This window comes from Castor canadensis, chromosome 6 (genome assembly GCF_047511655.1).
Source record: "Castor canadensis chromosome 6, mCasCan1.hap1v2, whole genome shotgun sequence".
Classification (NCBI taxonomy): Eukaryota; Metazoa; Chordata; class Mammalia; order Rodentia; family Castoridae; genus Castor; species Castor canadensis.
Genome location: NC_133391.1, coordinates 43,937,810 through 43,950,186, shown reverse-complemented (window position 1 = coordinate 43,950,186; position 12,377 = coordinate 43,937,810). Strand labels below are relative to the sequence as shown.

The window sequence follows — 12,377 nt, the reverse complement described above, 5'->3', positions numbered from 1 at the left end:
TTGCCAACTTCTGTTCACAGACACACTGGACTTGAATGCTGAGGAGAAAGCAGTCCTGATAGCAACCACCAAATCCCCCATCTCCTTCCTGAGCAAACTCGGACAGACCATCTCCCGGAAGCGTTCTCCCAAGGTATACTCATAGCTGAAGAGCCAATGGCAAGGTGTGTTGACCAGAATAATCCAGTTTCCCTTCTGTTTTGGTACAGGACAAAAAGGAAAAGGACTTGGATGGGGCTGGAAAGAGGAGAAAGACTAGTCAGTCAGAAGAGGTGAGATTTATCTGGGATTTGCAGAATAATTATACTGAGTTGTCCTTTTTGGTTTAAATTCTTAATTCCCAAGTTTGGTATTGCTGGATCTTTGCATATTTGTCCTTTACAAGAATTTCTGAGGGCAGATATTTTTTTCGGTGGGCTTTTGCCTTTGTTTAACTTTCTGGAGAGCACCCAGGAAACATGTACATGTGTATACTTGTGCCTTGTCTCTTTGGAATCATGTGTTTGATAAAGCACATTGGCTTCCTTGGGGTATAGTGGTGCCAACACAAGTCTTAGTGCTCCTGTAGTGCCTCAAGTCCCAGGGTCTTGCTCACTCTGTTCAGTGACTAGAGCCTTGAAGAATACTGTTAGGCTCAACCTAAAGCCGCCATATAGATCCTAACCATACTTCTTCAAGGGAAGGACATCTTGAGGACCCCATAATGGAGCTGTTCTTGGTGTTTGTTGTTGGGCAGGAGGAAGCTCCCCGGAACTGCAGAGCAGAAAGACCAACACTTGTGAGCACTCTGACTGACAGAAGGATGGATATTGCTGTTGGGAACCAGAACAAAGTGAAATACATGGCAACCCAGCTGCTGGCCAAATTTGAAGAGAACGCACCTGCACAGTCTGCTGGCATAAGGAGACAGGTAAGCCTGTCTCCCAAGTTGGCCAGGTCATACAGGAAAGAGGAGCTTCTTAATACAATGAGATGGGTCTTGCCACAGACCTTGGGCCTTGTGGGTTCACACCTAGGGTCTGTTTATTCCTTGTCTGACTGTGGCAGAGATAAGTGTTTCCTAAGCCTATGTTACACATTCAGGGCTGCTTTATCCTCAACTCAAGTCTGAGACATTTGTGAAAAAAATCAGCAGAGAGCTCTAAAAATGTTCATTTGTATCTATCTATTTATCTGTCTACCTATCTATCTATCTATCTTCACACACACATACATACATACATACTTACTTGAAATATAAAAGAAGTATAAATCATAAAAGAAGCTGGGTGTGGTGGTGAGCACCTGAAATTCCTGCACTTGGAAAGCAGCGGCAGTAAGATCTTGAGTTTAAGGCCATCCTGCCTACATAACAAGACCCTGTCTCAAAAAACAAACAACAACATCAAAAAATGCAGGCTCGTTGAGGGAAACCTGAAAAGTAGAAAGGAAATTTTGGCATCCATAATCCTATTGATATTTTGCTGCATTTCTTTTGGGCCTTTATTTTCAGTGCACTCGTGTTTTCTATTTTGTGCTTTTCACTTAGTCGTAGGAAAGACTTACTCCAAACTCTTTACAAGCATTCCTCAGTGTGTGAGTATCATGATCTTAATCATTATTCTAATGTTGGATGTTTTAGTTGTTTCTCATCTTTCATGATAAGATACAGAGGTGAATATGATAAAGCTGCTTTGGTGTGGTGCAGATTTTTTTCCTAGGAAATTACTAGGAATGAAAACATTGTGGATACTGAATTACTCCTGAAGTCAGGCATGAGAGTCTAAATAGAGAAGTATCCATTGTAGGTCTTCTCTCTCTCTTGCTCGTGTAAAGGTCACTAAGATGTCTTACAAGAGGAGGGGTTGGGATTTTGAGTTTTACACTGCTGAAAATGTTTTACAAAACTTCCTTACAAGATTCCAAAGGACAGGAGTTCCATTGTCTTCATTCTGTCTCTCTCTCTTCATCTTCTCCACACTCAGGAGCCATCTTGCCTGCGTATCAGGTGGGTGGCACTGCCTTTGCTTGGCGTCGACCACAGTTAACTTCTCACATCTTGTCTTTGGTTATTAGTGTTTGCACTCCGGTTGTTTCAGGTTGCAGTTCACAGGAAAGATGACTGCACTGTGAGGCTTAGAGGCTGCTTAGAGGCCCTGGCAGCCCCGAGTTCCACCCACCTCAGGAGGCTGGGATGCCCTCTATTAGAGGAAGGTTGCCTCTACTAGAGGGTTGCTTTCCTTGTTTTGGGAGAAAAGATTAGTTTTCCAAATCAGAATTAGTGGTTTAGACTCACAGAGCATTGAGTTTGGGAAAAGGGTAACAAGAATGGCAACTTCTGTTTTCCTTATTTGTACTTGCTTTTGGCTTGGGAGAAGCTATTTTCTTTTCTTGTAAGTTTAACTATCTAAGAACTAATTCTGCCTACCTCCCCAACAGTTCATAGATGTATATAGATCTGTCCTCCAGGGTACCTTTTTTATATTCTCCTATCTTAATGTATTTTATTTTGTTTTGTCTCCATGTCCTGTCCCCCACCCACATATGACCTGTGTGTCACAGCCGACACAAGAGCGTGGGGTCAGCCAGCCGTCCTGTTGCCTGCCTGAGCAGGGTCGCCCTGCTCCCATCCCCCAGTGGAAACAGGTAAAGGAACTGCCCAGGGACCAGAGTGGGGGACTGCTGCCCCAGCCTTCCTACCCGCCTCCTGCTCCTGTCCCAGCCCATGTTCAGGTCTGCACTTGAGAATCCTAGCTTACAAGGACAGGAAGGCTCTGTGCTTATTCTGGGAAAGCATTTAATAGACAATGCTGATTTGAATCCATGATTCAGTTAACTCCTTGAGAGTAAACTGAGAAAACAGTTATGAGGACAAATTTAATTTGGTGTTGAAACTAACTGAAGCGATGTGGTAAATTTAGGTACTTTAGCCTCTAGGGCCTTGGGAGTGTGACATTTGTACCAAGTTGGCCTTTTGGTAGTATGTTTCCTTGTGACAATTGGATGCAGAATCCTGCCTGCCTTCCTCAGAACTTCCTGAGAACTGGGGCAGTTGAGCTGTCATATGAAATGGGAAAATGAAAGAAGTAGTGAAATACAATTTTGATTATTTCAAATTGTGGACAAAAGCATTCATGGGGTTTTATTTTCTTGGAGTTTTATCCACATTTAAAATATTCTTTTGGGGTGCTAGAGGTGTAGCTTAGTGGTAGCATGCTTGAAGCCCTGGGTTCCTTTCCCATATTGCAAAGAAAACAAAATACTGCCTGGCATGGTAGGGCATGGTAGGGCCTGGGTAGTGCATGCCTGTAATCTCAGTACTTGGGAGGCTGAGTTAGGAGGATCATGAGTTGAGGCCAGCCTGGGATACATAGCAAGACCCTCTCTCAAAACAAACAAACAAAAAACTCTGGGATTTTCAGTGAAACCTTTTCAGAATCCCCTGGAAAACTGCTTACCCTAAAAATACAGAAAAGAGATGATAATGGCACCTAGTTTACAGTAGGAAACCAGTCAGAGAGATTAGAAGCTGCTATTGTATTTTTCTCCCATGTGAGCATTGAACAAGTTCCTGCTGTATGGAGTGGAGCTTGGATTGTCTTTCATGTAGCTGATGCCATGAGGTTGAACAGACTGCTGAGAGGTCAGATGAGCAGACCCTGGGTTCCATTCATGTCTTCCACACCTGGCCTTAACAGCCTCTTGAGCTTCAGAGTGGCCTCTGTTGCTGGGAATGGTGCATTGGGCCTTATTTAAATTATATTCACTGCTTTTAGAGCCTTATAAGAGTATGTCAAATGGAAGGCAAGGACCACGAAGCTGAGATGGAATCTTGGAGCAGTGTCCAAACTTCTCTTTTCTCTATGCCTGGGAGATATTCTGAGAAAAGTTCATCAAGAATTTACTTGGTAGAGCGAGGGGGTGAATTCATGTGTGATATGTTTGATACATTGTAGGAACCTGTATAAATGCAACAGTGTACCCCTACCTAGCACAACAGTAAAGGAAAAAAAAAGAATTGTGGCTAAGCACAGCAGCTCACACCTGTAGCTCCCACTGTTAGGGAAGCAGAGATCATCAGAAGGATCACAGTCTGAAGTCAGTCTGGTCAGAAAATGGGAGATCCTATCCTAAAGCAACGAAAGCAAAAGGAATAGGGGCATGACTCAAGTGGTAGAGCATCTGCCTAGCAAGTACTAGGCCCTGAGTTCAAATCCTAGTACTGCTTCTCTCTCTCCAAAAAGAATTTACTTGTGTTTTACTTTCTTACCCTTTCTCTAAGATTTGAAATGGGATTTTTAGTTGAGGATCTGCTGAGGGGAAGTGAACTGTAAACTAGAATCTAGAAACTGTAGTCTCTACTTCTGCCTATAAATGTGGCCTGAGATGGGATCAGAACAAGAGGGAAGTCAGGAAGGATCTCTGTGAGGAGTGGGCAGGTGGCTGTGTACAGCATGTGCCTGGCAGGGGAGTGTGGCTCAGGGAGCCTGCTGAGCCGAGGTCTCTGTCCTCCTGAAGACTAATCCATCAGCTTGAAGGGACTTCAGGAGCTTGGTTGTATGATGCTTCTTATGAACACTTCTTATTATGTTGGCCTATAGTATTGTGCAGGGTCCTATGTGAAGGCTGTTGTTTGACCCAGCCTACACCTGCATCATTTATGGTCACAGTTAATGAAGTAGAGTGCTAGTAGGTTATGTGGGCAGCAGACTGGAACCATTAAAGTCAAACAGTGGTTCTACAAAGTGGACACCATACATTACAATTAGAAGAGCAGCCGGGCAGATAGATACATGAGACTTGGTTAGTAAGACCATGAGTAGTGAAAACCTTGTTAGATTCTTAAGAGATTTAGGTTACATAGAGTTGGGAACTGTAAACTTACATGGCTGCAGAGAGATAGCCTATGAAGTACCATACCTCACCATTTTTCTGTCCCTTTCTAATGCATAATACTCACATTCAATCTTTTTTCAACTCATAACTTACAGTTCCTGGCCCTCTGAATTTATCTCCTGAAAACTAGAGGTGGATGCAGTGCCAGGTGCTCCAGAGACTTGGGACAGAGGGGTTGGGCACCTGGGCCTTTGTATGTACTTGGCTGCAACAGCTGACCTATGGTCTCCCTTCAGGAACAGGGGGCTGATGGGCCACACCTTGTTATGACTCACTCTGTATTTCTCTTGAAGTGGTTCCCACCGAGGCAGGAGGGCGTGGCACACATGGCAGCCATGGCTGAGTTGGCAGGAGGATCCGTTCCAGCTTAGGTCATTGCATGGAAGAGGGAAATGAATAACAACTCTGCTGGCCAGATGCTTCTCTTCTGTATCTTCCTGTATAAACACTGCACCTCTTTCCTTCCCTCCCTTTTGCCTTTTGATCTCAGAAGCGTATCCCACAGGCAAATTACACATAAGCAGCCTAGTTTGGAAATAGGTTGTCATGTGAAATGGGAACAAACAGTGGATCTATTACCCTAGCCTATCAACTTCCATGGCTTTCTGCCCCCAGGCTGTATGCTGCCATTGGGCACAGGAAACAGAATTCCTTGGACGGTATCAGAGAGGCCTAGAGTAATGTGTGATTGTTTCTCAAACATCAAGAAGCTTTCTGAATCATAGACAGACTCACTAGGAAGGGAATGCACCAGGTGGGAAAAACCAGGAAAAAGCCATGGACATGTATATGGTATTTAGTTAGTAAAATATGCTACATTCTTAGATCCTGTTTCTTATGCTTTCTCGATTTTCTTGATAGTTTACTAGAACTTTTTAGTGCAAGTGAGGGGTGGGAAAGTGGGAGGCATTTCGTAGAATATTGTCAGATGGTTCTCAGGGGAGCGCTGCTTTGCTGCCTCAGGAGTGTGACCAAGCCATGGAAAAGTTACCTGGTACCCTCATCATGGTGGGCCTGTCTGCCTTTTCTCTTTCCTTATAATCAAGCCCATTTCTTTGTCCCCAACTTCCCTGATAAAGGCTTTATCCCTGGCATTTAAAAAGTGCTCTACCACAAATTCTTACCAGCTACATAGTTACCTATGTCATCTGTGCCTCACAGAAGATGCCAGTCCAACCTGGAGGCCAAGGGACCGTGATAAGCTACCCTCTGACTGCACAGTGATGTGCTGTGGAGGGCAGAGGGGTAAGAACAGGGCCTTTCAATGCCCCTTAACCCTATCAGAACCAGCCTTCACATGCCACTGTTTCAACGATGTTCTCTGTTTGTGTCTGTTGGTGTAAAAGCAACGGGAAAAGGAACGTTCTCGGACCTGCCCTAAAAAAGTGATCACACTCTGTCCTCCCCCTACTCCGCCTCCCTCTCGGGCATACAGTGGCCAGCAGGTGATCCTCTCTGCATGTTCTGTGTTTTGTCTGTCTCCCTGCCTGCCTGAGTAGAGACCAGTCTTTTCAAAGATAACTGTTACAGACCATTTGCAGAAACCATTTGCAGCAGAAGCAACTTTTATTGGCTACAAATAAGCAATTCCTAACTGGACCCCGGGACAGTGCACCAAACATTCAGACCCTAAACAGTTTAATCTAGTCTATATTACAGGATTACAGTTGTACAACCAGGAAGTAAAAGTGTAAACTGCATTTATTACATATCCAAGGCCTAAAAACCCTGAGAGCTACATTTTATAGAACCGCATTTAAATTAGCCCATTTTCTCTTCCTATATCCAATTCAATTTCTCTTCCTATATCATCCAATTAAGATGAACATTTGGAAGTCTCATAGATCCTCCTCTTGGGTTTGTTCCTTTTGATTTTCAGGGCCCTTCTTGGTTATAGCTTCTTCCAACAAACCTTCTCTATCTGGCCACTCACACAACAGGCAGCTCATCAAGAACTGCTTTATAGAACAGTCACAGACACAGCTATGGGGAACATGAACCTATGTTTATGGCAAGCACACTTATATAAATTGTGTTTATAGAATGCTTTGCTGACATTTGTTGTATATCCCTACAAAATAAAATGATAATTCTGAGGGCAGAATCTGTAGAAAGACATTTTCTCAATTAAGGTGGCCTATTTAAAAGGTGACCACTAGTAATGTATCTAGTTTTAAAGGTCCACCTCCTGTCCATGGGTCTAAAAACTGAGATAGGTATAGTAACAGTCCAGTGCCATGTCTCTAAGAGCTAAAAATTTGAGCACTTGCTATGATCCAGGCAGTGTTCTAAGTTCATTTCATTGTCTCAATCAGTTCTCACAACAACACTATGAGGCAGGCAAGTACTACTGTTATCTCCATTTTATAGACTGAGCCATAGGGGAGAGTGGCCAAGTATTTGTACAAGGCCTCAGGGTAAGTAAATAATGGAACCGGAACTGAATATGGGCCCTGTAACTCTGGAGCCCAAGCTTGGCCTCATCCTGCCTGTGGCAACATGCTCACAGGCACTGGATCAGTGTAGCCATGTGAGAAGTTATGGATAAGGTGAAAATCCTTAGTTATCCTTAGCGATGAGCGTGGTCTTCTTTCTTCACGATTGCTGTTAGTGTTTCCTCAGCTCAACAAGGCAGAGCTGTGCCTGTCTTACAGGTATCTGTGTCTTGCACACACCTATTCCTTTCTATTAACTGAGAATGTTTCTAATTTTTGTCTCTTATCTCCTGTAATAAATTATGACTGGTCCCATGTTTCTGTTCAAGGCCCACTCCTCTCCCTGGAGTTTCATCTGGGCTCTTGTGATGGCTATTTATTCCAGCCAGTTGCCATCTGTCCACCTTTCCTTTCTGATGCCTCACTATGGAAATCTTCACCCAGCAAACCTGCCTCTCTTCTAAACCTTGCATTGAATGCCTCTGATGTTCTGCCACCATGGGAGAAACATGTTTGTTCCCCCTGTGTACTAACCTTAGTTCTGTATTCATCTATGTAATTGAACTCACTGGAGGCCAAGTGGGCAGAATGGCTGTGCAAAAAATTGTCCCAGGTTGTGGGATTTGATAAAGATGGGATTTTGGTTAGTTGGGCTGGACCAGTCGGGGAGGTTGAAAACAAACTCTGAATTTCTGGCACTGAGTTTCCCGCCATCACTTAGGTCCAAATAGAGCATTTGAATGGAGCTTAAGTTTCTACTTTGTTGCCAACAGACATACAGGGATCTTGATGCTGACAGCCGTGGCAAGCAGAGTCCCCGCCTTGAGAGGGTAAAAGAGCATGAACCTGTGGCATGGGATGCTGAGAGCCAAACAGATGGGGCACGCTGTGTGATGGGGCAGAGGGAAGGGAGGATGGGAATAGTCCCCTTGCCTCTTGCTTTTTGCACACTTGTCACCCAGCCAAGAGCCAGAACTCTTTGCTAACAATTTCAACCCATGCAAATAGCATTCACTATAGAGCATTCATCTGCCAGCATTCAAACTGGATGATAATCCTAAGTGTTTGTGTTTTCATAAAGGGCCTGGTGACTTCCCATTTTTGTCACCTTTCCCCATTCCATACTATACTACCTATATAACCAAAATATGTGCTGCGGTCTAGCGGCATTGATTACCAGGGAGAGCTTCTTAGAGGATCTAAGTCAATAAGCAAGTGTCACTTGATAGTCATGAATCTTGAAGAAGAAATACTAAAGGAGCCAGTGCTCTGAGCAGTGTGAGGAGTTTTCAGGCATGAAGAAGATTAGGAAAGGATGGTGATGGCAAGACGGGTACTTAGTGAAAAGCTATAGCTGGTCTTTTTTTAAAAACTAAGGAGAAGAATCACTGATTGTGATTAAATATAATTATTGAATAGCAGAGATACCCAGTTAAAGAAGGCTGCTTACCTTATGAAGCTTTGGTTGTTGTTATCCCTAGTCTTAAAGAAGATCTCCCTATAGGGAATATCTTTGCAGCCAGAATGAATTGTCTGTAGTTGGTAGTTTCACGTAACTCTTCCCTTTCATTTTTACCTCCCCTTCTGCCTTTGCTGCCTGAGAAGTGAAGTTTATGCCAAGCGGTAAATCAGGTTGCTTCTCAGATACATTAGGAAATTGATCCTGGCACTCTCTTCCTATGCCCTCTGACCATATTATCAGCAGGCATCTGTGTGCTGCCAGAATGAGGTGCTGGCTTGGAGAGAAGAATGGGGTCAAGGTGGAAAGCGGCTATCCTTTGCACCTCTACTGGCTGGGGTCTTCTTTGCTTCTGCTTGTTGGCACAGCCTTCTCCCACAAGCACCGTGTGCCAAGCTTCTTCCTCCTTTCCATGCTGCACTGTATTCCTCTCAAAAAGAAAAGTAGGGTCCAAGCATGGTAGCAAATGCCTATAATCCTGACTACTCAAGAGACAGAAGCAGGAGAATTGGGGTCTAAGGCCAGTCCCAGGCAAAAAGCATGAGACCCTATCTGAAAAACTAAAGCAAAAAGGGCTGAGGGGGCAAGGCTCAAGTGGTAGAGCACTTGCATAGCAAGCATGAGGCCCTGAATATGAGCAGAAGGAAAGGAAAAGTAGTCATTTTCATGGAGCAAGCCAGTACTGTACAATTTTGAGGAATGGATATTTAATGAGGTGCTAATGTTTTTTAATAAAACGAGGTCTAAAAAAAAGAAGGGAGGGAAATATGTTGAGTAAAAAGAGATTGACTGGAGAAATAATTTAAAGTTGAGGGCTGCAATGCCAAGGTGAAAAAAGGTAGGGTTTGAAGCTCAAGAGGTAACAAGGTGTGCAGAGACTTTTATTTTTCCCTAGGAGCTGGATTCCTCAGTACAGGGTCCCAAGTGAGATGCTTTGAGAAAACACAGCTTATTCTTTTCCAGCACTTTCTCTCTACTGCTCTGTAGCCCTGCATGCACACTGCCCTGCTTTCTCTGGCCCACCTTCTACTCAACTCTTCCACTTCTCCATCAGCTCTGATCGCTCCACCACCCCAGAGGTGCTCGGTCCTCTTATTTCCTTTTGGAGGGTAGTACTCATCAGCAGAGATAGTTCCTGCTCCCCTTCAGGCCTGTATAACTGACTTTACCCTTCACCCCACATGCTGAGCTCAGGGCCATAGAGCTGCTGAGCATCTGGAGCAGTGGCAAGCGGAACTAGCCACTCCAAGTTGTCACTTCTGTACTACTCTGAAGTGAGTGTCAGCTGGATCTGCTCAATATTGACAGTAACTCTGTTCCTCCTGCCCTATAAATATTTCACCCTTGACCTAATGGGAAACAAACAATTACTGCTTGCTAAAGCTGTCAGCCACTTCACTCTGTGGGGACTGGAGTTCCTAGCTGCATGAGCCCACTGCAGAGGAAGATGCTGGCCTGCTTTTGCTGCACGTGCTGTGTGCAGTGTGCAGAGGGAAAGGGGGCTTCGTATCTTGTCTTCTGATCATTGCTTGGAGCTTGGCTAGCTCCTTGGCAAGCAGAGCTTCCCTGAGTAGCAGCCATAGAAGGAAAAAATGCCACTTCCTGCCCATTATGCAGGAGCAGTAAGCTCAGCCCAGATACACTGTCTCTGTTATTTGTATGGTTAATGGATGATGGGATGGTGGCAGGATCTCTTTTGCTCAGGAGAATCCCCGCTTAGGAGAGCTCTCTGCAGAGCATTAGGGGCATGTATGACTGTAGTGCACAGCATTGCACACACCTGCCACCCAGAGGGCACCATTACCCACTTGGAGGATGTGTAGAGTAGGAACAAGGCTTTCACAGGGGTTCATAGCTCCAGGACCATGTTCCAGAGCTAGCGTCACTGTAATCACTGGGGAAGGATGAGTAAAAAGCAAATTGGAGCTGTGAGTGAGCCACTCATTCTTTTGGGAGTTCAAAGTACTTATTTACTGCATAAATTTTTCAGATACAGGTCTAGAGTGGAAAGGAAAACTGTCAAATTTTATATATTCAGGGTATGACTTTTAACATTTCCTTTGACCTTTTTTCTCCATCTTATATTTTATAGCCAGAGCCTGAACCTTCTCGTCGATTTTTTGTCGACCAGTGGGAGCTTTCCCTTAGTCTCCGCTCCTCCCACCGCCCTGCCTCTCCCTCCTCCGACTCCCTCCGACAGGTAGCATGGCCTGAGTTCCCTCTTCAGTCTCTACTCACTCCACTCTCACATGCGTCACCCACCTGAGAGCAGATGTGGAGGTCCTGACTTTGGCCTGTCTGCTGGGAAACTAGTCGTGTGGGTCTTTGTGTATGAGGACTGCAGCAGACACCTAATAATGAAAGAGGCTGCTAGCTTTCATTGAATGTTTAACATGGCTTTTTCTTACACTTCACATCTTCATAATCCTATGTGTTATGTAATACAACCATATTGTAACTACATCTCTTTAGTGGAATAATGAATACACATTCCGGGGGCCTCTTGACTTGTACTCATGTGTAGAATGAACCTTGCAAATTTCCATGGTGGTGCCGATCCTGCTATCAAGGAGTTTTTAGCAAGATCAGAGGACTTTTTGCCCCTTGTATTTGTGCTTCATATTCTTGTGCCAGGACCAGACCATGCAGTGTATGTGTGTGGAAGCATATGCATGTGTATGGTGTGCAGTGGCAGAAGTGCAGCAATTGCTACACTTCAACTGCTTCCTAAGAGTGAGGAGACAGAAGCCATCTGCTTTTCATGCCAGAAACAAAGAGTTGAGTCTTCAGCTGAGGGGGAGGGACTTGCTTGTTATTGGCCACATCCCTGAGAACCGAATTGTGACAAACGCATCTGCACAAATGTGGGCAACCCCAGGCTGTAACTGCTAAGGGTGAGGGTTTCTGGTAAGGAGAGAAAGGTCCTGGCTGCACAGTGATGGTCCAGTGCTGTGCACTGTCCTGGCCTCACATTGACCATCTGCTTCACACACTCACTTGTCTGCTGCAGAATGAAACAAATGTAATTTTCTTCTCCCTCAGTGTCAATTCTCGAATGGCCTGCTCAGCTCTGCCTGGTGTCTGCCTGTTCCAGGCCTGAGTTTCTCCAGGGTCCCTAATCTAAAGAAGGTTTATATCTAAGAACCACTTGTTTTCCTCAACCACTAATGGATATAATCTGTGAAGTTGATGGGCAACTGGCATAAATACTTGACAATGTCCTTATTTTTGAGTTAGAAAATAGAATTAAGTCAGTGCTGTAGCTTAAGCCTATAATCCTTTCTACTTGGTGGGAGGAGAGAGATCACGAAGATTGTGGTTCAAGGTCAGACCAAGCAAAAAGTTCTCAAGACCCCATCTCAACCAATGGCTGGACACGGTGGTGCTTGCCTGTCATCCCAGCTATGCGGGGAAGTGCAAATAGGAGAAATCCAGGCCAGCCTGGGCATAAAACAAGATTCTGTCTCAAAAATAACTGAGCAAAAAGGGCTAAGACATGGCTCAAGTGGAAGAACATCTGCATGACAAGTGCAAGGCCCTGAGTTCAAACTCCAGTACTGCCAAAAAGAAAGAAAAAATAACAGAGTTGATGCCTAGTTCCAGCTAAA

The 12,377-nt window shown here is 44.6% G+C and overlaps 1 protein-coding gene across 17 annotated transcripts in view; it reads left to right on the top strand.

Annotated features, from left to right (window-relative positions):
• Nucleotides 1-12,377, top strand: part of Mical3 (microtubule associated monooxygenase, calponin and LIM domain containing 3) — a 202,530-nt gene that overhangs the window by 108,162 nt on the left and 81,991 nt on the right. For 13 of the 17 annotated variants that reach the window (XM_074076444.1, XM_074076454.1, XM_074076453.1 and 10 more), the window contains exons 14-20: nt 21-133; nt 210-272; nt 737-910; nt 2,542-2,625; nt 6,222-6,320; nt 8,084-8,140; nt 10,862-10,969. In XM_074076444.1, coding sequence (XP_073932545.1) covers nt 21-133; nt 210-272; nt 737-910; nt 2,542-2,625; nt 6,222-6,320; nt 8,084-8,140; nt 10,862-10,969 — 698 coding nt within the window. The remainder of the gene's footprint in view (nt 1-20; nt 134-209; nt 273-736; nt 911-2,541; nt 2,626-6,221; nt 6,321-8,083; nt 8,141-10,861; nt 10,970-12,377) is intronic. The other 4 variants (XM_074076459.1, XM_074076458.1, XM_074076457.1 and 1 more) reach the window with 2 other exon arrangements.